Source organism: Siphateles boraxobius, unplaced genomic scaffold (assembly GCF_051911475.1).
Source record: "Siphateles boraxobius isolate OS27281-9 unplaced genomic scaffold, OSU_SipBor_1 11, whole genome shotgun sequence".
Classification (NCBI taxonomy): Eukaryota; Metazoa; Chordata; class Actinopteri; order Cypriniformes; family Leuciscidae; genus Siphateles; species Siphateles boraxobius.
Window position 1 is genome coordinate 12,217,128 of NW_027508711.1, and position 25,373 is coordinate 12,242,500.

Here is a 25,373-nt window from a genome sequence, read left to right on the forward strand (position 1 = left end):
CCTTTTGTCAAATCCAGTGTCGAATAAAAACGAGCGATACCGAGCCGATCAAGCAATTCGTCAACCCGCGGCATTGGATACGCATCGAATTTCGACACAGCATTCACCTTGCGATAATCCACACAGAACCGGACGGAGCCGTCGGTTTTAGGCACTAAAACTATCGGGCTTGCCCAGTCACTGTTGGATTCTTCTATTACCCCCATGTCCAGCATAGCTTCTAATTCATCCTGAACTACTTTCTTTTTATGTTCAGGTAAACGATACGGCCGGCTGCGTACTATTACGCCCGGTTCGGTCTCAACGTGGTGCTGAATGAGATTTGTCCGACCAGGTAGGGGCGAAAACACATCAGCAAACTCTGCTTGTAAATTACGTATGTCAGTGATCTGGGACAGTGAGAGGTGGTCTCCACCAAATGCCAGAGCGAGAGATTGGGATTTTGAGCTCGCTTCTGGACCGAGATCCTCCTCCCCACTTACCACCGTCGCCAGCATCACTGGCTCCGCCTCATTCCATTTTTTAAGGAGGTTAAGGTGGTAAATTTGATGTGCCCCGTCCCTATCTGATCGGACAACCTCATAGTCGAGGTCCCCGACTCGCCGTGTGACCACAAACGACCCTTGCCACTTCGCGAGTAATTTAGAGCTGGATGTGGGAAGCAATACAAGGACTTTATCTTCCGGTGCAAATTTGCGTAGTCTAGTCCCCCTGTTGTACAGCCGACTTTGCTTGTCCTGAGCCTGTAACAAATTCTCCATAGAGAGCCGCCCCAAAGTGTGGAGTTTTGTTCTCAGGTCCAAGACATACTGAATTTCGTTTTTGCTATTCGAAGGTCCGTCCTCCCAAGCTTCTCTAAGCACGTCCAGCACCCCGCGGGGCTGACGCCCATAGAGAAGCTCGAAGGGGGAAAACCCCGTGGAGGCTTGGGGGACCTCGCGTACAGCGAACAAGAGGGGTTCTAGCCACTTATCCCAATTTTTGGCGTCTTCCCGTACGAACTTACGAATCATGGATTTTAACGTGCGGTTAAAATGTTCCACCAAGCCGTCTGTTTGTGGGTGATAGACGCTGGTGCGAATCGATTTAATGCCCAATAATTCGTACAGTTCGCGAATAGTGCGTGACATAAACGCCGTGCCTTGATCCGTGAGAATCTCTTTCGGGATTCCTACCCGGGAGATTAATTGAAACAGTGCGCTCGCCACGCTTTTAGCGGAAATATTGCGAAGCGGCACTGCTTCTGGGTATCGCGTTGCATAATCCACCAGGACTAATGCAAAGCGATGCCCCCGAGCAGATCGTTCTAATGGCCCGATGAGGTCCATTCCAATTCTTTCGAAGGGGACCTCCATTAAGGGAAGAGGGCACAAAGGTGCTTTTGGGTTGGCCGGTGGATTCACCAACTGACATTCACAACAAGACGCGCACCACTTGCGCACGTTCTCGTGAATGCCCGGCCAGAAAAATCGGGTCATTAAACGATTTAGTGTAGCTGCCTGCCCTAAATGACCAGCCATCGGATTACAGTGAGCCGCCTGGAAAAGCATTTCCCGACGGCTCTTTGGAACTAATAACTGAGTTGTATCTTGCTTTGACTGGGTGTCTTGGGTCACCCGATACAACTTATCTTTTATGATAGCAAAATAAGGATATGAGGGCGGTCGGTCGGGGTGGAGGGGCTGCCCGTCGATCGTACGGACCTGGTCAAACGCATTTTTAAGCGTCTCATCTCGGGACTGTTCCAGAGGAAAGTCATCACGCTCTGAAAGAATCCTTCTTTCAACCGCGTTCCGAACCTCTGGGACAGATACCGAGGGCCCCAGCACAGCCTCTCCAACCTGAGCGACCGCTCCCCTCTCCTGCTTCCTTTTTGTCCCAGAAGCACCCGCACACAAATAACCCAATAGTGTTTTAAACCCCGGCCAATTGGTCCCCAAAATTAACGGGTGCCGGAGGTGTTGGCTAACGGCCACCTCCACACTATGCTTTTGGCCCCGAAATTGGATAATGACTGGCATTAAAGGGTAATCCATCACCTCCCCGTGCACACACCGAACCCTAACCGTGCGGCTCTTATCCAATGCCTCAGGTTGTATCAGATTTTGATGGATGGAGGTTTGGTTACAGCCTGAATCCACCAAAGCCTGATAGGTACCCCCCTTAATACTCACTGGTATTTGGTACAACCCAGCTTGATCGGGGGCAGCCTGCGGTGTGTCAGGGACCCTGACCAGTGTCCCCACCTCCATTACGGGGCACCGATCGATAAAATGTCCAGGGTCCCCGCAACGCCAACAGGCCGGCCCAGTCCTTCCCGCCGCCCCAATGGCGGGAAGTGGGTCAAGCGATTGGCGTGGGGAGAGCGGGGGTGCAGGAGGCGCAGTGGCGGAGGCTGTTCCCCTGGACGGCGTTCTGGGTGCGGGAACAGGCTCAGCCGTAGGTCCGGTCCTCCAGCGGGGCGCTGGCCTGGGCAGGAATCCTCCACGGGACCTGGGTAGAGGGACAGGGCGAGAAGAGAGAGAGAGAGAGAAGCTGCTGGAAGGGGTTCGCCGACCCCTGGGCACGCCACCATCTGGTCCTCCGCCAACTGGATGGCCTGGTTCAGCGACGTCGGGCGGTGGCACTGGACCCACTGCGCGGTCTTCCGGGGGAGCCGCGCGACGAATTGCTCCAGTACCACGTGGTCTATAATTCCCTCGACGTCGCGTCCGTCGGCCATCAACCACTTGCGGCACGCGTCCCGGAGCTGCTGCGCAAAGGCGAAGGGTCGGCCGGATTCCCCGAGCTCCAGTGACCGGAACCGCTGTCTGCTCTGCTCCGGGGTCCGGCCAACCCGCTGCAGAATGGCGCGCTTGAGGTCTTCATAGACCAGGAGGTTCTGGACTGGCAGCTGTTGTGCGGCGATCTGGGCTTCTCCGGCCAGCAGCGGGATCAGCCGCATCGGCCAGTCTGTGGACGGCCAGCCCCAGGCCTCGGCCGACCTCTCGAACAGCTCGAGGAAGGCTTCGGGATCGTCTCCTGGACCCATTTTGTGGAGGTGCATGGGCTGGGCCGAGGCTGGAGCTGGCGATGATGGTGTGGCCCGAACCTCCTGGTCCATCCAGCTCCGGAACTGCTCACGGTCCTCCTGCTGGGCCCGGAGGAGTGTCTCGAACCGACGCTCCTGGTGCTCCTCCATGGCCAGCAGGGCCCGATGTTGTTGCTGGTGGAGTCCCGCGAGCGCGTGGATGATGTCCGCAAGTGGGGACGGGGGCTGTGTGGCGGCGGCCTCTTCTTCCATCCCGGGTTTCGGCACCAGTGTAGTAAAGGTTCAGTGTTGGTGTGATGGAAGAAGACAGGGGTCGGCGTGACTGGGACTCGTACACTTTTATTTAGGTAAGAAACAGAAGAAATGCGCTGTGCGCGCTCTAACACAAATCACGTTCACGTTCAAAATATCACTCTTTCCACTACATCAAATATCACTCTTTCCAATATCAAATATCACTCTTCAGCGTCCAGCTCACGTCTCGTGCACGAGTACCCAGTCCTTCTCTCTCGCGCTCTCTTGCAGCAGCCAGCTTTTATGCGATCTCCCCACGCCAATTACTGCAATCAGAGACAGGTGTTCGTCATTTTGCACTTGACCTACTTACTCACCGCTCGGCTCCGTCGTTGCTCTCGCACTACAGACTTCGCTGAACCACGCCCCCCTCGCCACAATTACATTTACATAATTTTTAGTGTTTTTAAAGATTCACTTCAAGTGAGTGGCAAAGATAATCTAAATTTAAAAATTAAAGGAAATTAGCATGTACATTTAAGTGTCCAATTTCACCTGACGAAAAAAAAAAAAAAAAACGTACACCATGGTAAGGCTCCAATATACTTCAAGCGAAACTTAAGAACGAACTGCTGTGACGTAATTTCGAACAAATTCAGGCTCATTTTGAAATTCAATGAAATTCAAGTTCATTTTGGGAGCTCGAAACAGCTTGCCAAAGCGAACTTTCCAGAAAAGTTCACTCTAGCTGGTAAACACCTTTGTACTATCATTGGTCCGTGGCGATTATGTAATAGAGTGGTGCAGGTATGACATCACTTTGTAGGCCAAAACACGGAAGCGAGTTAGCATTTTAACACTTACGGTTCCATCGTCCCGAAGTCAATGGGTTTTTTGAATGGGTTTTTGGTTAAATAGCCGAAATAAGGTCTGTGGTGAACACAAGCTCAAGACACTGTAACGTTTTATTCTACGACATAAAACACATCAATATTACCCCACTCGTGTTTTTTTGAAGCTGTTACGTGTCTTGAAAAAGGCAGTTGCTAACAAGTGGCTAAATGTGACTACAGAGGCTGTCGAGGAGATTCAACGTCATAGCCGAACAGGTAAACTCAGTCTGCTTTTACAGCCTCATTATGCTTATAATTGTGCTCTTAAAATTTATTCTAACTCAAATGTTCTGGGAAAATGCTTTTAGATAAAAACTGAAAGAGTTGTCGGAAGCTTAATGATGATGACGTTGAATTCGTGGGACCGTGGTGTAGTTCCTTTAAACACTACCTTTAGCTTTTTACTTCTGGCGACTGCATTTAGGCTTCAAAAATCATAAAAGTTGCATTTATCTGTGATAATTATCTTGATAGACAAAACATGCAAGTATCATAAACTTTTGTTGATCACAGAGCTGGTTTTTAATAGCGATAATCCAAAAGCCTATGGGAACATCCTATTGGGTTTTTGACAAGGGAACCAGAGTGATGCTAACTGCCGGTTGGCCTACTAAGTGACATCATACCTGAACCACTCTATAGGTATAGGTAAGCAGAGTCTCCACCTTCTTTCACGTCAAAATCTTTTCTGGATAATTTCTTCGGTTCAGTCAGTTGAGGTCAGACGTCCGTGACTCCGTGAGTGAAAACATGAACACACTGGAGAGCTGCTTTATAGTAAAAAAAAAAGTTGTACGTCTGATGAAACGAGACACTGACACTGTTTTTCATGTTTAATATGGTAACTCTGCTTGATTTTAGGCAATCTATTGTATAAAGTGCTATAAATAAACGTGACTTGACTTAACTAGAACCGAATAATCAACATATCCACGTTGCTATGATCAGATGCTTTTCTTATGCTTTATTAAAAAAAATGCTTGCTGTTTTTAAAATTTTGTTGTGTTTATTTTGTAATTGAGAGGAAAGCGAGCTGCACGTAACCGTCACTCTTAGCAGTGTGGGCGGCGTCAGATGTTCGCTAACAGTATATCGCTGGTCATGTATTTCAAACTTCGTTTTACCCCTAAGCGAAGAACAAAAAAGAACTTCGCTGTGAGTATATCGGGGCCTTTAGTGTTCACCATCTAAAACACATATTTCAAATGTGGGTGCTTTTATTATGAAATTCTCTATATTTTGTGTCTAGGCCAGCTAACCCGCTGTATCAGATGCCCTGTGGCATATCACGCCAACGATAACTGCGTTCCTGCTGGGAGTGTCACACTCACCCACAGCAACATAGTGTGTCCCAACCACTTCACACCCAGAAAAGGCTGCCGCAACCACGAACATGTCAACGTCAGCTGGTGCTTCGTCTGCTCAGAAGGTTCATTTAGCTGTTTGCTGAATCACAATTTGCATCTCTGATTTTAGTGTGTGCACTAAATCATTTACATGATATTAATGGCTTAAGTAATCCTTATGAATTCATTCAATTCAGCTTAAAAGAACTTCCCTAAGAAGCTCGCTTTATTATACCTGATCAGAAACACTTCTTCTCTGTATCTGTATCACTTCCCTCTACAGGAGGTAGTCTGCTGTGTTGTGAGTCATGTCCTGCGGCATTTCACCGAGAGTGTCTCAACATCGACATGCCAGAAGGCAGCTGGTACTGCAACGACTGTCGTGCTGGAAAGAAACCGCACTACAAGGAGGTAGTGTGGGTAAAAGTGGGCCGCTACAGGTCAGCATCCACACAACCAACCCTTATCATTCCTGTTTTGTACAGTCAGTGTACACAACAGTTTCTGCTCTACCCTTTGTTAGATGGTGGCCGGCAGAAGTTAGCAATCCCCAAAACATTCCTGAGAATATCCTACGCATGAGACATGATGTCGGAGAGTTCCCAGTGCTTTTCTTCGGCTCTAATGACTACCTGTGGACTTACCAAGCCCGTGTTTTCCCTTACATGGAGGGTGATGCCAACAGTAAAGAGAAAATGGGAAAGGGAGTTGACTCTACCTATAAGAAAGGTATATCCTCTGCTACTAATTATTGTTGCTTGCTTTTGATACTGTAAAATAAAACACACAAAAATCTTTTTTCTACAAAATCAAATGCTAAAGTTTTTTCCAAGCACATTTGACCAATTCCAAACCACAATAATCTGAATAACTTCTATTAATTTCGTATTTAATAATTTATACGTGATATATAATTGTTAAAGGACAATTGACCCTTCGCTAAGCCCCGCCCTCCCTAGTTACTGTTGCTACGCCTGTCAAGCTTTCGTGTCTGGCACGTCTATTACAGTGTGTATGCACCGGTGTCAGACATTTCCAATGAGATAATTAGTAATTTTTGGCGAACATGTGAAATATCTGAGAGAGCAAGACAAAGGGGACTGCAGTGTGCATTCGAGCGATATATCCACAAAATAATATGCAACCAATTAGCGAATAATTTCATTCAAATTGAAGCTAAAGCCTATATAGTCCCAGCGCAAGCAGCCGCCGCCTCATACGCTGACCATTCAAATGGGAAACACACAGCTATTTTCGTGCACAGCAGGGTAAGTGAAATGTGAAAATAATCTAATAATTATATATCAAACAGTTTATCCATACATTTTGTGGAATAACACTAACACCGGGTGAGCCGCGATCAGATTGGGTTAAAGTTACTCAGTCAGGGGTAACGTTAGTAGGCCGTCGATTAACGAAATGCTGAAATATATTTTAAAGTATGTCAGTGAGCCTCCGTCTTGTCTTTTATCGTCTTATTTTACGTTAAAATATATGCATTATGAACAAAGAACAGTCATTATTTCCAACTTCCAAGCAATATGTGTTTTTGTTAATCCTGTGGACATGTAGTTGTGAATGTGGTCTCCCACACTGCTGATCCACGCACATCATTTCTCCTCTTGGCTTTTAGATTTTCGGGAAGGAAAAAAATTCCACTCCCCCGTCCAAACTTTTAGGATACCGGGTATCAGATTAGCACAATCCATACGCACAACGCTTCGGCATGTTTCACTCGCTCGAAAGCTTGCCAGACCTCCCGCGCCTAGTTACGGTTGCTAATACACGATTGGCCAGTTGCGGTTTTCGGGCGTGGCTTAGCGAAGGGTCAATTCCGGCCAAAAATTAACCTAGGGCTAAATAACACATGGGTACCGAGTAGACCGTTCTCTGGGATGCGTTTTTCATGATAATCGAATGTACCCAGTTTTATCGTTAGTTTTAGTTTAACCACATATTAGCTTATAACGCTATGGGGCATCGAATAAGTAAAAATAAATAAACGCTAGTTAATACCACTAACAAGGCTCAAATTAGCCCCACACTAACACGGTAGCATAAACGAGGGTCCTTATCTGCAAACCGAAGCATTGAGAACTTTGCAAGTGTACAGACAGTTTAATAAGAAGATACTTTATAAAGGCAGTACACTTTTGCGCATATAGGCAGGAGCCATCTTTGGAAAACAGTCTCGACCAGTCGAACCACGAACGCCGTGCTACGTCCTGGTCGATAGTCACAGTTTAGCTCACGTAGCACGACGTTCGTGGTTCGACTGGTCGAGACTGTTTTCTAGAGATGGCTCCTGCCTATATACGCGAAATGTACTGCCTTTATAAAGTATCTTCTTATTAAACTTTCTGTACACTTACAAAGTTCTCAATGCTTCAGTTTGCAGGCAGGGACCCTAATTATGTGTTAGTGTGGGGCTATTTTGAGCCTTGTTAGTGGTATTAACTAGGGATTTTTATTTTTACTCATTCAATGCCCCATACACTAGCGTTATAAACTAATCTGTGGTTAAACTAAAACTAACGTTAAAACTGGGTACATTCTATTATCATGAAAACGCATCCCAGAGAACGGTCGACTCAGTACCCATGTGTTATTTAGCCCTAGGTTCATTTTTGGCCGGAATTGTGCTTTAAGGAAGGCTGGAAGTGAAAAAACGCCTTAATTATTAAGCAGGTTTTCTTTTACTGTTAAAATAAAAGAGATTTAACTCAAACTGAAAAGTCAAAAATTATTAAATGCTCATGAGAAGGATGCAATACTAATGCAATAATAGAAATTGCAAAATTAAGGCGTGACCAATGGACAGCAAAACGCTCATTGGTTCAGCAGAGTCATACAAAAACAGGCCAAGAAAAAGACACGTTAACTGCAAAAAAATTGGAATCAAGGTGAATAATTAGGTGTGAAACCATCAGGAACCCTTTAGACTCCAGTGCCACCATTTTCCAAAACTGCAAACTACAACCCCAAATCAGAAAAAGTTGGGACATTTTGTAAAATGCATTAAAATCAAGAAACTGTGATTTGTTAATTCTATTTAAACTTTGTTTAACTGACAAAAGTACAAAGAAAAGTTTTCCAATGTTTTCACTGACCAACATAATTGTATTTTGTAAATATGAACAAATTTTGATTTTGATGGCTTCAACACACCCCAAAAAAGTTGGGGCAGAGACATGTTTACCACTGTGTCACTTCACCTTTCCTTTTAATTACACTTTTTAATCATTTGGGATTTGAGGATACTAATTGTTGGAGTTTTGCTAGTGGAATATTTGCCCAATCTTGTCTGATACAAGAAAGCCGCTCAACAGTCTGTGGTCATCATTGCCTGATTCTCCTTTTCATGATGAGACATACATTTTCCATAAGAGACATATCTGGACTGCAGTAAACAGGAGGCACATCCCTTCTGTGGTGCAGAGTGTCTAGAAACCACTCAGTTTTAGCATGTGCAGAATGAGGCCTGGCATTGTCTTGCTTCCCAGGAAAGATGTCATCTTGATGGCAGTTTATGTCTCTGTACAATCCAAATATATGCCTCCATGTCAATGGTACCTTCACAATAATGCAAGTTACCCATACCGTTTGCAATGATGCACCTCAAAACCAGGACAGATGTTTGCTTTTGCACCTGTCGCTGGTGAAAGTCTGGTTGGTCCCTTTCGTCTTTGGGACTGAGAACTCGGTGTCCATTTTTTTACAAAAACAAGCTGAAACATGGACTCATCTGACCAGAGCACACATTTCCACTTTATTCTAGACCATCTGAGATGAGCTCAGGCCCCAGAGAACTCGCCGGCATCTCCACATAGAACTGATGTAAAGCTTTCTCCTTGCGTAACAGAGATTCAAGTGGCATTTCTTAATGCAGTCAGACTGCTTTCAGTGAAAACGGTTTTCCAAATTACCCCTGAGCACATGTGTCTGTATTTAACGGATTAGCATGATGGTATCTTGTGCAATGCCATCTGAGGGCTCAAAGGTACATTCAACAGAGGTCTACTGCCTTACCCAACACAGACTGAGATTTCTCTGGATTCCCTGAATCTTGTGACAATATTTTGTATGGAAGATGATAAAAGACATAAATTCTTTGCAATCTCGCATTGAGAAATGTGATTTTTTTAATTGTTTGACAATTCTCTCATGATATTTGGCACAAAGTGATGAGCCATGACCCTTCTTTGCTTAAAAAGACGGAGATGCACGTTTACACCCAAACACGATACCCTCAACTATTACCAATTCCCCTGCTCATTGTGGACTGTTTCAAAAGAGTTGGATTATCTAATTTGGATAATCATTTCACTTTTATTTAGTCTCTGTCCCAACTTTTTTGGGGTGTGTTGCAGCCATCAAAATCAAAAATTGTATTTACAAAATACAATTATGTTGGTCAGTAAAAACATTGGAAAACGTTTCTTTGTACTTTTGTCAGTTAAAAAAAAGTTTAAATAGCATTAACAAATCACAGATTCTTGATTTTAGTGCATTTTACAAAATGTCCCAACTTTTTCTGATTTGGGGCTGTACATGGAGTCTCCAAAAGTACAAGGTGTCAGGATCTCAGAGACTTTGCTATGGTAAAGAATCCTGAAACGTGACCCACACTTATACGAATCACAAGCTGAAGACTGTTTTTTTATAGGCCTTATAGACAGATAGGTTAGGAGTGACTCTTGAGGGACCAGCACGACATCTCTCGTACCACTGCTTGAAGAATGTATCTTCCAGAATCTGGCAGTAAGTTTTGGAAGTTGATTTTAAGTGCATCTCCTACCTTGAAAGGTCCGTCTTGCTCATTGTTTTGCAAATGTCTCACAGCACGAGTCCCTCGCCACCGCTGCTGTTGTCTGACTTGAACTGGTGCTGGTCCCTCAAGAGTCAATCTCAACCTATGTCTATAAAGCCTTTATACAGATAAGTTGTCTATAAACAGTCTTCATGTATTGCATTAGAATTGCAAGTAAGTACAAGGTATCAGAATCTCAGAGACTTTGCTATGGTGAAGAATCCTGAAATATGACCCACGGCACACTTAATAAGAATCACAAGCTGAACGAAGTGTTGTGAAATACATGAAGACTGTTTATAGACTACCTATCATTCTGAAGGATTTATAGACAGATAGGTTTAGAGTGACTCTTGAGGGACCAGTTCAAGTCAGACAACAGCAGGGAGTAGTGCTGTGAGCTGCTGTAACAATGAGCAAGACGAACCTTTTAGTGGCCAGGTCAGATCTAGTCCAACAAGCCGGACGGGACCTTAACTTTAAAGGAATAGTTCTCCCAAAATGAAAGTTCTGTTATTATCCGAATGAAATCTGCCTAATGCCATTCCAGACCTGTTTGACTTTTCTGTGGAACACAAAAAATATATTTTAAAGAATGTTTTAACTGTCAAGTCAATAGGGTCCAGAACAAAACTGGCCCACAATGACTTTCATTTTATAGTCAAAAACACTTTTTTCAAAATACTATACAGTACACAATTGAGTGTAAGATGACGGAAAAGGTCATTTAAATTCATAAATAGGGAAATGTACAAATACATATACAATATTGACCGATAGCCATAAATTATAAAAATCTTTAATGTAGGCTAAAACACGTGTAACTTCTTAACGACTTCGTAGCAATGCGCTAGCAACCATCCACAACACCCTTGCATCGTGAAGGCGACATTTGCACACATAACTCATGTAAAAACCTAGTTGTCTTACATGATTCTTGGTGTAGCTGAAATCAGTGATCAAATGAAAATGTCTGAAATCAAAATGTTCAATGTGGTTTAGCTTTGGAAGAAGCTGCTCTTAGGTTCAAAGAACTGCAGGCAGAGAAAGAACTCCGGCAACTCCAGGAGGACAGACAAATTTACAAGAAACCTCCACCATACAAACATATTAAGGTACATGACCATACAAGACACACTATGAGATTGATTGCTAGCTTTATGTTACGACGGTATGTTGTAATCTTATCTTGGTTAAATCCAATAGGTCAACAAACCAATTGGCAAAGTGCTGATCATCTCAGCAGACCTTTCGGAGATTCCCCGTTGCAACTGCAAAGCGACAGACGAGAACCCCTGCGGTATGGATTCAGAGTGCATCAACCGCATGCTGCTGTACGAATGTCACCCACAGGTTTGTCCCGCAGGCGAGCGCTGCCAAAACCAGTGCTTCACCAAACGGCAGTACTGCCAGGTGGAGATCTTCAGGACACTGTCTCGAGGCTGGGGACTGCGCTGTGTGCACGACATCAAAAAGGTTCGAATTTCAAATGTTCTTCATGGGCAGTGTCTCAAACATCATTCATGCAGACCACACAATCAAAAGACTGAAAGTATACTTACTTTGTTCGTGTTCCAGAACTGTCCGCATGATGCAACTGCTCAAAAACAAAGGTCCACGTCGTAGTGTATCCATTCACACTCACAATAAATGAAGAATATTCTGAAGGGATTTGCATGCTCAACTCTGCGCAAGATGGAGTTGAATGCGGAAAACATAATATAACTCACAGTTGTATAACGCTTAGCATGTTGCTAAGCTGATTGCTCCAAATCAACAATATCATAATTTTGCTTCTTTTTCTGAAATCACACTAAAAACTGCGTTCGGTTTTAGAGTAAACAAACTTTCAAAAAGCGACTGACTTTTTTTTTTATATTGAGCCTTCAAATTTTTCCAAAGATATTTAACAATTAGTCCATCTCAGTCCTCCCCCTTATAATGTCTCTACAGAGAGCAAATATGGATTTGGATATAATTAGCTTTAGCTTGTCCAGTCTGCTTTCTAAACAAGTCTTTGTTTTTAACTCTTGACCCAAGGGAGGATTTGTTAACGAATATGTTGGAGAGGTGATTGACGAGGAAGAATGCCGTGCCCGGATTAAACACGCTCAGGAGAACAATATCGGCAATTTCTACATGCTTACGTTGGACAAAGTGAGGTTCTAAAACTACAACACTAGTGTCTCCTGTCTCCTAAGATTTCTGTTATAGAAGCTGAATATATTGCTTTGTGGTTTCTGGAAGGATCGAATTATTGATGCCGGGCCCAAGGGAAATGAAGCCCGTTTTATGAACCACAGTTGCCAGCCAAACTGCGAGACCCAAAAATGGACAGTAAACGGAGACACACGTGTTGGGCTTTTTGCGCTCACAGATATCCCTGTTGGTAAGTCAAATTCTTTTTATATAGAAGACTGTGGTACAGCCTCACATTTACACCGCTTTTTGCAAAAACATTGATGTGCATTTTCTTTAAAGGCACAGAGTTAACATTCAACTATAACCTTGAGTGTCTGGGCAATGGAAAGACAGTGTGCAAGTGTGGTGCATCGAATTGCAGTGGATTTCTGGGAGTGAGGCCAAAAGTAAGCAGATGATCTTTTACATAGTATAACATAAAGTTATAAATTGATCATTGATTTGTCTAATATAATAATATACACTGCCGGGCCAAAACAAAAAGTCGCTGTTTGGATAGGCAAATGCTTAAGAGTCTATGACTGGATCATTATTGCAGTGTTTCTATCATGTTATATGTTTGGCAACAGTTCTTCTAACCCTGATTGATGGAATTTGTAGCTTTTCATTTCTTAAACAACCATGTAGGAAAATGCATCAAGGCCATATTCCAGGATGACAATGTCAAGATTCATCAGGCTCAAATTGTGAAAGAATGGTTGGCAGGGAGCATGAAGAATCATTTTCAAACATGAATTGGGACCTCTGAGTCCAGACCATTTGCTGGAGAAGACTTAACAGAGTCCTCGACTCTTGCATTGTCAATGCAAGATCTTGACCAACCGATGCAACTCTTGATGGAAATAACATCACAACATGTATTTCCATCAAGAGGTGCATACATTTTTGGTCAAGATTGTGTATTGACAATGCAAGGGTCAAGCACTCTGTAAAGTCTTCTCCAGCACATCCCAAAGACTTTCAATTGATTTAAGGACTGGACTCAGAGGTGCCAATTAATTTCTAATGTAAATCCATCTGATTTTCACAATAAAGTTTTTAGTATCCAAAGCATTCTTGCAAATTCAGTGATCCTTTCTGCTTTGATAAGTGATTGTAGTTAGACATGAACTCTGTGTCTATCAGAACAACCCCCCATCAGATGATAAAGGCCGTAAACTGAAGAAGAGGTCCCAGATGAAGCGCAAATCCCAGCAAGTAATCAAGGAACGGGAGGATGAGTGCTTTAGCTGTGGAGATGGAGGACAGATTGTGTCCTGCAAGAGGCCAGGCTGTCCTAAGGTTTACCATGCCGACTGCCTCAATCTCACCAAGAGACCTGCAGGTCAGTTTTTCTTGAAGTATTCTCAGACAGTCCACTCACGAGTCATTATTCAGCTCAAGTCTGCCCAGTGTTGATTCAGTTTAGTTCAATAATAGTGCAAAGTTCATCAAATTATGAAACAAGCTTAATTCAGCTGTAAACAACTCTATAAAAGGCAATAGTGTTGTTATTCAGCTCTAGTCAGTTCAATGTTGATTCAGTGGAGTTCAATAATGTTAATGTTGCAGAGTTCCCTTTCAGTCAGTCACGTTCGGCATTACGTCGATGTCACCGACATCTTGGGATCCCCGTCTCCGTTCCCTCCTTCAGGGAATGAGGGTTACATACATAAACCGAGACGTTCCCTATCAGTCGTTTCCGTACCCTACTTCAGGGAACGAGAGTTACATACGTAACCAAGACATTTTCAGAGATATAGTGAGAAACTAATTTTGTGTTTCAGGCCGTTGGGAGTGTCCCTGGCATCAGTGTGACCTGTGTGGACAGGAAGCAGCTTCCTTCTGTGAGATGTGCCCTAGTTCCTATTGTGTCGAACATCGGGACGGCATGCTTTTCATATCCAAACTGGATGGGCGATTGTCATGCAGCGAGCACGACCCCTGCGGCCCCGAGCCCCTGGAGCCTGGCGAGATCCGGGAATGCCCCGGGGAACTCGCCACACCGTACCCTATTAACGTCATCAGAGATGCCAAAACCACAACCCGAAACACTATGGATGTCCCGCAGGCTCCCTCTCCCGCTGATATAGCCCCTCAGGTCTCCGTTAGCCCCCCCAGTAGCCCTCCACCACTTAACATCTCTTTAAACTGTGCATATTCACCCATCTCTCCCTATGGAGAAGAAAACGAAGAAGAGGAAGAGAGTTTGATGCACTTAGAAATGGATGGTGAGAAGAGCGTATCTCAAGATAATTCGGAACGGTTGAGGATAAAGAAGAAAACCGAAGTATGAAGGTTTAATCTATTGACTGTCGAAGCAAACTGACCCGGGGTTTAAATTTCCCAAACAGACCTCTTTTCAGCCATGTTCTTGTTTTCTCACACTAACTTTCACTGAGGGTATCTGGTGTACTTTGAGTCCCATCTCTACAACATGAAGATGGTACTCAAAACAGTTTGCATCTCCTTCTGAAATCTCTGATTTTATGAGGTTGATTTGAACTGCACTGAGGATGATGACAATGCTTATGAAAAAAAGATTCAAACAACGATTGAACAGTATCCACTTCATACAACGCCATCAACAGTTACAACATCATGGGACGCCATGAGATTTCGGCCATCTTATTACTTCTTGCTACATCTGGCACTATGAAAGATGTTGAGCATCACAAAAAAGCAACAGTGAAGAGAATGAAGATACAGTATTGAGGGAAGGGAATATATTTTTCCATGGAAATGCCATTGCCTTCTTCATCGAGTCAAATGATAATGACTATAAATAATACGTACTGTTACCAAAACTCATTTGTTTTGTATATTTGCTCTGTGAACAAATAGTACAGAACATAAGCTAAGGTTAAATTTTACTATTGAAAAAGTGGTTGATGTATTCAAGCCCAAAGTATACTTTGGTTTTTACGCGAATGCTATATGCATACAAGTGCGTGTGATGTAAATTTCGTCTTCAGCATAGTACACGTACTGTACACATGCATCCCGACTTTTGTCACCATGTGTACTGTATTTACGCTAATAATCTGGTACACAAGGTGGCAACTCTGGGACGAACTGTTTTAAGAAAAAAAGGAAACGTAAGAGACAGAAAAACAAACTTCTGAAGACCACATTGACAATAGAAATGCACATTGATGAGCAATTGTGTAAAGGTCTAGGGAAAAATAGCATGGACATTAGACAAAGGTGAACATTTCTACTGCACGTGTCAAACGCCTATGTTGGCATATGCTATAAAATTGATTATACTTTCAAAGGCTATGTGTTTGGCTGTATGCATATACTAAGCATTTGTATCAAAACTGAAATATACTTTGTTGACGATAATTAAAGTGCCCCTGTTATGCTTTTTCAGATATTACCTTTCATGCAGTGTGTAATATAGCTGTTTGTGAATGTAAAAGGTCAGCAAATTTTTAAAGATCAAAGTGCACGATAAATAAAGTTGTTTCTCTCTTTCAAAAAAAAAAAAAAAGATTGATTCTGAACTGCCGAAACGAGTCGTCAGTAATTCCAGTCTTACTTCTGTAACTTACAAACGTAACAATGTGACAAATTTGCATAATGCCACCCTATGGTCTTCATTGGCTGCCCGTGAACAAAGTGTACCTTGACCCGCCCTCAAACGCTGTAGCTGGTTTGTGTTGTGTACATGTTGAGAAGACGCTGTTTTCTGCGCTGCAAAAGCAAATTCTCTTTGTAAACTCTTCCAAAGGATGAGGGTGGTCAGTGGTTCAAATTACCACAGCGATAGAACAGCATTATAACCTTTTGACGATTGCTTCTCAAATCTCAGCGAGGACTAAATGGGATTTACAAATCGCTTGTCCATTAAAGATGGAACAGTACCCACTTTATTTGGACCAACTTGCACCTCTGAATAACAACCTGTAAGTATGACTCATTATTGATGTATACAGTATATTTTCTACCAGGTGTTGAAAATATGTAGTTCTGGCTAACTCACGTTATTACTTCCTTATTAATGCATTGCGTCATTACCGTTATTACTATTAGAAATTATGACTTCTGCTAATCGGCTGTGGGCCACTACTACCTAAAATTGTGTCCATTAATGCAGATTGTCTATTGTTCTTACTACTTTGAGCAATGATAAAGGACGGAGCGAAATTGTTTTAACAAACTTGAATGTTACATCAGTCATTCACGCTAGGCTAACGCAGGCACCGTAATTGATAGTTATAGATACAGTTCCTGCATGTGCACTGCAATAAATTAGAAATATACACGGTTTGTTGATGAACATACAGTTGTTAATGCTGATGGTGAGGAATTACAGTTGCAACATCTCATAATGTTTGACAGACTAAGTAGCGCGTCACTGAGAAACATCCTGCTTAAATCGTCTTTGCGATGGAGGTTCGAGTTGATGTCTAGTTCTTCCAATATTTCATCTTAGGACTCATGCTCGGATTGATATGGTAAAATCAACGCCACCATCACTGTATTTACAGAGTGTACAATTTCCAACACCGACCAATCACAACAGAGTGGGTCATTTGGCCAATCAGAGCAGAGTAGCTCACGGAAAGGAGGGATTTTTTTGAGAGACTGAATCATCGGACGAGTTGTTTGAGAATCATTGTAAAATGTGGTGATGTGCAATGTATATTATGAAAGTGTTTTTTTTTTTTTAACTATGATGCATGTTGTAGGAGACTTCCAAAACAAAATTAGGAACCTTTAAAATAGAATAATAGGGGCACTTTAATACAATTAAAATATCAGTGTCTCGATCCTGTATTTTTCACATTGTATTATAGCCAGCCGTTTAAATTTCTTTAGACTAAAAGACTATCATTTTGTTAAAGCACTTTTGTATAATAATCCAAAATTTGCCTGCTAACACCTGCTAAAACAAAGAACATTTCAAGAATGCTTGTAATTTATTTGAGATAATTTAGGAAATTTCCCCAGAAATGTCTTCGAAGGCACAAAATCCATAAGAGCTTGATGCAAGAGACAGATATTCCCAAAATCCTCTGGTGTAAATTGTGCTGTGAATTTAAAGGTGAACTGTGTGATTTTTGAAACGCTTGTGGCATCCAACAGTTACAAAACGTTCAAACGAACAGGAAGTCCTGTCCCAACTCACACCAGTGGTTGAACAAGAAGATGCCGGCCGCTCAACCAGGGCAATCTTATAAAAGCGCAACTATGAGGTCTAGTTAGATAAGCAAATAGATGAGCTGTTTTATCATGTTGTATATGTTTTTATACATTTAAGCTATATGAAATAAAGTGACAGACTTTTTGCAATCCGGATAAGTAAACACTCCCAGTCAAGTCTTTGGCATTTGGTGACTTCATGTTAAATCAACATACAATTTGAACTGTGACTGCTCACATTTCTAGTCCTCTGTCGTCATTTGTGAAGCTAATGTATAGGACAAATGATTTTGGCCTGTTACTTGTCTACACACCTGAATTCCCTCTTCTGATTTTCCTGACCACCGTCTCAAGTTTTCTTCATGTTGAACAGCATTTAAACTTTTTTTTTTTTTTACTGTATTCCTGTATTGAATTAACTTAATAGATTTCATGCTGCTGCTTGAGTCATTCCACTTCAGTATATTTCAGACAAATTATCAAGCAAAAGGGGAAAAAATTTGTTGCCTTGTCAGAGATTTTAATTGTGCTGTAGTGCTTTGTACAGAATAAACAACAGTACACACTTATTGCATCCTTGCTGCTGTTTTTATTAACTCCCTGTATATAGTTTGATCTAAATTGTATTTAATTTACTGCATTTGCCAATAATTTATTGTCAGTAATCAAATGGGTGGAGAATTGAAACTATGAAATCTCACAAAAAAATGTCAAGAAATGCTTAGGTCATATTTCACCCCCAAATAAAAATAAATTCTATTTTACATAAAGCAAATGAAACATGTTTTAGGATCATTGACGTGTTTCGCATTGCAACATTTATTTCATGACAATTAAGCTCATTTCCACATGCAATTATTAGCCAACAATAATGCAGGAAAACAATATATATTATCATTACTGTAACAAAACTATTCTATTTACATTGTAAACCAAGTACACATAATGGTAGAATTTGTTATGCTGTACTTTATATATACTGATTATAATAATAAAAAAATTGTAAAAATTGTCCAGACAGGATGATTTAATTTCTGTTTTACAGTAATGAGAATTTTAGCAGGACAATTGTCATGACAATAATGTCACATCGCAAAACTCTTGCAGCTAATTTCATTTCAATCTTCACTTTAATTCTTATTAAAACTGGGGTGAAGCTGTTTTATAATGTTCAATATACATGTATCTGTATATATATATATATACAGAATATTCAATGAATATCATATTATTTTGGTGATAGTATATCTTAAACAAAAATAAATAACTTACATATGTGAACGCAAGTAGGAATAGGCAGCAAAGGATGAATATGATATGTTGATAAAAAAATATATATTTTCCATGTTGAATTTATGTGATTACCGCCAAAGTTAAAAGATTAATTTACAGTATTGACACAAAAATGCTGACCGCACACTTGATATTTTATTATTATTACAATATCTGATCGTTTGTAATGACTGCACAGCTTGTACTATTTGATACATATTGGTAAAAATGGTCTATATATGCATGAGGTGTTTAAGATCACATGCTTCAGTTTTTTTAAAGTAATCTTCACGTAATCTCACAGTAAAATGTAACATAGAAAATTAATATTGGGTCCTTCTTTCCTGTAGGATGCCCAGTGAAAATAGCACAATATCAGGATCTCTCAAATTTTTCAGAAAATCCTTTTTTTTCTCCATTTTTTTTTTTTTGGCCTCTGAACAGTATTTAATACATTCCCAATATGAACTGAGAGCGAAACTAAGGCTGTAAAGTTCACACAAACATGTCCACAACAGTTAGTGACAGTTTACAATATCTTACCCAAACTGCATTGAAGTCAAATTAAATAATAATAGAAATAACTGTAAACATTAACATCACATTCATCAAATGCTGCACATCAACTCACTTTTGGAACGCAAGGATAGATCTATTATGTCAAATAATGACTGCAGAAAATGGGCAACATGATACAGGAAACTTTGGGCTTGATTTTCCAACAGTAATATTTCCAGATATGAAATTCACCGTGATATTATAATGTTCAAGTGACTATAAGTTATAGTTATTAGCCTTTACCATTTTGACAGCGTCATTATGATCCAAGAATATAATAATGGAAAACGGCCTTTTACTCTGTGATTTTCCACCCCATGACATCCAAACCTTTATCGTGAGAAAATGTTTGAACTGGTTTCAGATCTGTGAAAAAAAAACTGCAACTTAAATAGCTTGAGTTCAGTGTGGACCTATGCAACAAAACTGTTCATACATCAGTACAGCGTGACAAATGAAGGGTGTAAACATTACGATCCTCAAAAGATCTATAAAATGGAGACACTTTAAATGATAAAAAGTGATGAATCACTCAAGGCATAGTTTGTGACAATTGGCAACGATCATCTCCATGTGATGGCATCTGTCCCTAAAGCTTGCTTGGTGTCTTTTTCTTTTTTGGTAAAATGGATTGCCATGCACTGTTGATATTTGCTTCAGTCGTTATTCTCAGGTCCACAAAGTGTTCCTGACAAAGAAAAAAACTGTTCATTGCTTGAACGCAAGAAAAGGAAGAATCCTTCACCTTCTTCGTTTTCAAAAACCCAATCTCAACATTCTGCACAGCAAAAAAAGAAAAAGCAAAACACTCCAGTGGATGCTTTGAGGAGTGTAAAAGACAGAGAGCCTCCAGTCATCCCAGAATAGATCATATGATACAGCAGTTTTTCCTGTGATAGGTCAGTTATGGCAGCAGTTGTCAAAATAAGAGTCCTTCTTTTGCCCGAGATCCACCCCCTTCTCTTCTGTGAGGATACAATACCAAATAAATAAAATAAAATAAAAATAGACAATATCACATTATTTTAGCAATTCTATTCCTATTTTTTTACTTGCTTTAATGGAATTCGTAAATAAAATTATTATTAAATACATTTAGATTTTGATGCATCAAAAGCTTTGGAAATTGTAGTATCAATCAAAGCAAAATGCGTTTAATCGATAATGTAGAAAATTTACCATGAAAATTGGTGTACATCTGTATATATGGATAAGAATCTGTTATAAAATAACACATTAAGGCCCGTTCACAACAAGGACAATAACTATTAGAGGATTTCGTTGGAATCACTTTCAGAGCACTTTTTGTTTCAATGTTTACATGCACAACTTTTGTTTCAATCGGACTGGATTCATTCCGATTTATGAATCTGAATGTAGTGTTTACATGAACGCTAAACGTGATCGGGTTGATCTGTGCGTTTATGTCACAAGCTACAAATCTGAATGTATCTTTTGACGTGCAGACTGCACAAATTTACAGTTTCCCGCTGTTTGGGCATTCTCCTACATTGGTTCTTTATTTGTTTTAAACAGCAGACTTAATATTGATCCATTTCTGGTCATAATTTGGAGAAAATGAGCATATGAACCGTTGTGCCGTGCCGCTTATATTCATCACGCAGTAAAAATGCCTCTCCCCGCGCCAAAAACCAGTCGTAACTAATCCGAAACAAGGAATGGTGGGACGTTGTCCTGCTCCATTTCACAGACGCTGAGTGAAAGGAGAATTATAGAATAACGGGACACTCATTTAGATGACACTTTATTCAACAGGAGCTCGTTCCGCGCGTCATACGTCATTACGCTATTTCAACGTCATTGCACATGCGCAATTCTTTCAGTTTCGCTTTTCAGTCCGATCAAGTGTTTACATGTCCTCTCGATCGGATTAGAAAAGGAATAAACCACCCCTTTCAATCCGATCGAGCTCAATGGGATCGATTAAGGCGTTTAAATTAAGGATTTTCAGTCCGATTGAGCCGTCAATCCGATTATTAGCGGATTTTTGGTTGCACGTAAACGTAGCCAATCAGAATCCATTTCACTTTAAAGAGCTCAAGCATTTAAAGTGGCTTACGGCAAACCTGCTGCATGCGCTTAGAATAAACAGAGCGTTATTGTTCGTTGGTGTGAACGCTAATGTAGTTATCGTTCTTGGTGTGAATGGGTTTTTCGTCATCTAAGCCCACGTAGGTTAGGCAGGTATTTCAAAGCCTGCAAATCTTTGCGTAAACACATTAAGATAACACATCTTTGTTTCCCCACAAAGACTAGCAGTTTACCAAGGCCATTGTAGTGTGCTTTTTCATGCCTATGCTAAGCATCAAGTAACTGACTGGGTGCTACATGTGTTAGCATGAAAGCTGATGTACCTGTAGCACACAGGACCAGGTGCATAGTGTAAAAACATAAATGTGTTTATTTTTTTTTAGAAAAATTCACACCTTGAATGAACTCTAAAGCACAGCTACTGAAATCATCAGCCACCTTCTGAAACACCTCATCTGTACGGGAATAAAAAAAAAATCAAGAAGTGAAACTTCTCGGTATATAATAGCATGTTACACATAAGTAGTGCTCGACAGAGCAGACACACTGAAGTATCACTTACCAACATTTTTTCCTGTTTTGCTGGAGGTCTCGAAATGTTGAGCACCTATTTCTGCAAAGAAAAGTTTGTTTTTTCGAATTATGTTGCAATTGTTGCATGAAAACCCCCCAAAAAGCAACTAAATTCATGCTTACCATCTGCAAAGTCTTGAACATCATGGTAGTCTACTTGCCGCACACTTCGATCGGCTTCAATGAGGTCACTCTTGGTACCACACAAATATATCTTGCAGTGCTGAAAATAAAATAATGCAGTGCTGAATAATCTTAAGACGTTCCTGTTGTTGTGAGACGTGGGTATATTTTACCTCTTCACAGTTCTGTAACTCCTTCACCCAGAACCTGGCCCTTTTAAAACTGCTGCTGTCAGTCAGATCTAAATGCACAAGTCAGACAACCACATATTTAAGAGAAAAATTTAATGTTTTCCAACTTTTCTCTTGCAAGGGACTCATTTTCTTCTGATTATTTCCATAAACACTACCATACAAAAGTTTGGAGTTGGAATTTTTTTTTCATTCAGCAGGGATGCATCAAATTGACATTTGTAACATAATGAATTGCATTTTTAAATATCAGTTATTTTAAATCATAATAATAATTCACAATATTATTGTTTTTTACTGTATTTTTAATTAAATAAATGCAGCCTTGTTTAGCTTCTTTCAAAAACATTTTTTTTTTTAAATACAAACTCATTTATAATGTATGACAAATGCTCATCAAGCCTGCATTTATTTGATCAAACATACAGAAATGTTGTGAAATATTATTACAATTTAAAATAATGGTTTTCTATCAGCATCATTAGTCTTCAGTGTCACATGCTCTTTCAGAAATCATTCTAATATGCTGATTTACTATGTTGGAAACAGTTGTGCTGCTTAATATTTTTTATAGCCTGTGATCCTTTTTTTCAGGATACTTTGATGAATAAAAAGTGAAAAAAGAACAGCATTTAATCAAAATAGAAATCTTTTGTAACAATATACACTACCGTTCAAAACTTTGGGATCCGTAATTTTTTCTTTCTTTCTTTTTTTGTTGAAATAAATGAATACTTTTATTCAGCAAGGATGTGTTGAATTGATTAAGAAGTAATAGAAAAGATTTCTATTTTGAATAAATGCTGTTCTTTTCAACTTTTTATTAATCAATGAATCCTGAAAAATGTATCACAGGTTCCTAAAAATAATCCACACAACTGTATCCAACATTGATAATAAATCAGCATGTTACAATGATTTCTGAAATATCAAAGGCTAATGAAAAATTAAGCTTTGCATCACAGAAATAAATGAGATTTGAAAGGATATTAAAATAGAAATCCATTATTTTAAATTGTAATATTTCACAAAATGTCTGTTTTTTTTCCGTATTTTTTATCAAATAAATGCAGGCTTGATGAGCATAAGAGATTTCTTTCAAAAATATTAAAAATAGTAATATTTCCAAACTTTTGCTTGATATATGTATATATATATATATATATATATATATATATATATAAATATATCAACATGATTATAAAATTTAGACAAAAAAAGAACAAAATAGTAACATCACGTGAACAAAAAATAAATGATTTGAACATATTTCATTATTTTAACACATTTTAACTTTGACAGCCCTAAGCCTTTTCTTCTTCTTGCAGGTCTGGTAACTAAACAGTCACAGAGTGAGCAAGTATGAGCCGTTTACTTGCTCACCGTCACCTGACTGCTAGACTATCTGGTACATCCTGCACATTTTTTCCTAAAAAAAAAAAAGCTACATCCCATGTCCAACTGTGAGAGAGGGATATACCATAGCAGACGATGGCAGCACGGGCTCCTCTGTAATAGATTCTGCTCATGGCCTCGTAACGTTCAGACCCGGCAGTGTCCTGAGATGAAAGAAAACACATGAAGTCACTAATAAGTGCTTGACAAGCGTATATGAAGACCCTAGTAACTACACTTACCCATATTCCCAGCGTAACCACTTTGTCACTGACATTAAGGGCTTTTGCAACAAATGCAGCCCCTATAGTCTTAATGAGACAAAAACAAATGAACACGTCAAGGCTAGCAACATCTTATATGGTCATTGACATCAGTGGAAGGAATGGTGGCTTTACCTGTGCAGCTGGTTTATGTGACGCATGATTAGAGATAGCTGATACCCAGGCAAATGTACATCTTACACAAAAATGTCTTTACTGCGAACAAACAATCTTGGAATATTTATTAGTTATGGCCCTAATGACCATAACTAATTACTTCATCAGGTTTCTATGCAAACGCATGCTTACATTTTGATAAGGTCCAACAAGAAAGCGGCGATGTACATATCTCTCCACCAGGCTGGTTTTACCTACACTCTCCTTGCCAAGCATGACCACCTTAGCGTCCACTCGCATGGCAGTCATGATTATTTTGGTTTGTAGAAAAAGACTCTAGAAAAAAAAAAACACAAAAAAACCATGGGTCCATTGTGTGTGTATGTATATATATATATATACTGTAAATATGTAAAGGATATATATGTATATATATATATATATACTTTAAATATGTAAAGGATATCTATTGTGAAAATTAAGTGTGCTTAATTGTTTCGAATGTGCACTTGTAGTGTACTTCAAATCTTCAAAGTATATTTAAAAAAATGTACTTGCAGTAATATAATATTAATAAATAAAAGGCCACTTAAGAGTACTTAAAAAGAGTAAACGTACATGACTGTTTCTTAATACGCTTCTGTACACCTTTAAAAAGTACACTTTGCGATAATGTCAAATTAAAAGTTTTTCTTTGAAGTACATCTTAAATGTTTCGCTGTGTTTATGTAGGATACTTATTTTGATGTGTTGACTAAGATGGTAAATGACATTTGACATGTAAAGTACTTGATGTTATCCGATTATTATTCGATTTTACATTTAAAGCTAATTTTAAATATAGTAAATTTCAACAACATTATTACAAATGTGTAATTATAACGAAATTAAAACAAATGACAAAGGTTTTTACAAGTCAGTTTGTCAGTAACGTTACATCACGTAGCTCACTTTAATCATTATTTGAAAGACAATATAAGTAATTATGAAATTACATAGAAAGATAAACTTCTTAAGTATGTCATTTCATATATTTAATAATATTCATTTAAATGATACAACATTTTCAAGTATCCGAGACCATTACGTTCAGATAGCATTTATGTAATTACTTTCGACATAAATAGTAACGTCATGCTTTTTAATGTAACGTATGCTTAAAGTGTTGTAGTAGAAGAAATCA

At 39.9% G+C, this 25,373-nt stretch overlaps 2 protein-coding genes across 2 annotated transcripts in view; one reads left to right on the forward strand and one right to left on the reverse strand.

Annotated features, from left to right (window-relative positions):
• nsd1b (nuclear receptor binding SET domain protein 1b) overlaps positions 1 to 18,215 on the forward strand; it is a 29,989-nt gene extending 11,774 nt beyond the window's left edge. Inside the window, exons 15-24 of the mRNA XM_077196736.1 lie at positions 5,408 to 5,587; positions 5,788 to 5,944; positions 6,028 to 6,233; positions 11,317 to 11,429; positions 11,521 to 11,790; positions 12,355 to 12,471; positions 12,562 to 12,703; positions 12,796 to 12,902; positions 13,642 to 13,840; positions 14,283 to 18,215. Coding sequence (XP_077052851.1) covers positions 5,408 to 5,587; positions 5,788 to 5,944; positions 6,028 to 6,233; positions 11,317 to 11,429; positions 11,521 to 11,790; positions 12,355 to 12,471; positions 12,562 to 12,703; positions 12,796 to 12,902; positions 13,642 to 13,840; positions 14,283 to 14,791 — 2,000 coding nt within the window. The 3' untranslated portion in view covers positions 14,792 to 18,215. The remainder of the gene's footprint in view (positions 1 to 5,407; positions 5,588 to 5,787; positions 5,945 to 6,027; positions 6,234 to 11,316; positions 11,430 to 11,520; positions 11,791 to 12,354; positions 12,472 to 12,561; positions 12,704 to 12,795; positions 12,903 to 13,641; positions 13,841 to 14,282) is intronic.
• rab24 (RAB24, member RAS oncogene family) overlaps positions 18,146 to 25,373 on the reverse strand; it is a 7,803-nt gene continuing 575 nt past the window's right edge. The window contains exons 2-9 of the mRNA XM_077196931.1: positions 24,383 to 24,526; positions 24,053 to 24,121; positions 23,896 to 23,974; positions 22,398 to 22,465; positions 22,225 to 22,324; positions 22,091 to 22,141; positions 21,924 to 21,983; positions 18,146 to 20,441 (exon numbers count right to left, since the gene is read on the reverse strand). Of these exons, the coding sequence (XP_077053046.1) occupies positions 20,377 to 20,441; positions 21,924 to 21,983; positions 22,091 to 22,141; positions 22,225 to 22,324; positions 22,398 to 22,465; positions 23,896 to 23,974; positions 24,053 to 24,121; positions 24,383 to 24,499 (609 nt within the window). The 5' untranslated portion in view covers positions 24,500 to 24,526 and the 3' untranslated portion in view covers positions 18,146 to 20,376. The remainder of the gene's footprint in view (positions 20,442 to 21,923; positions 21,984 to 22,090; positions 22,142 to 22,224; positions 22,325 to 22,397; positions 22,466 to 23,895; positions 23,975 to 24,052; positions 24,122 to 24,382; positions 24,527 to 25,373) is intronic.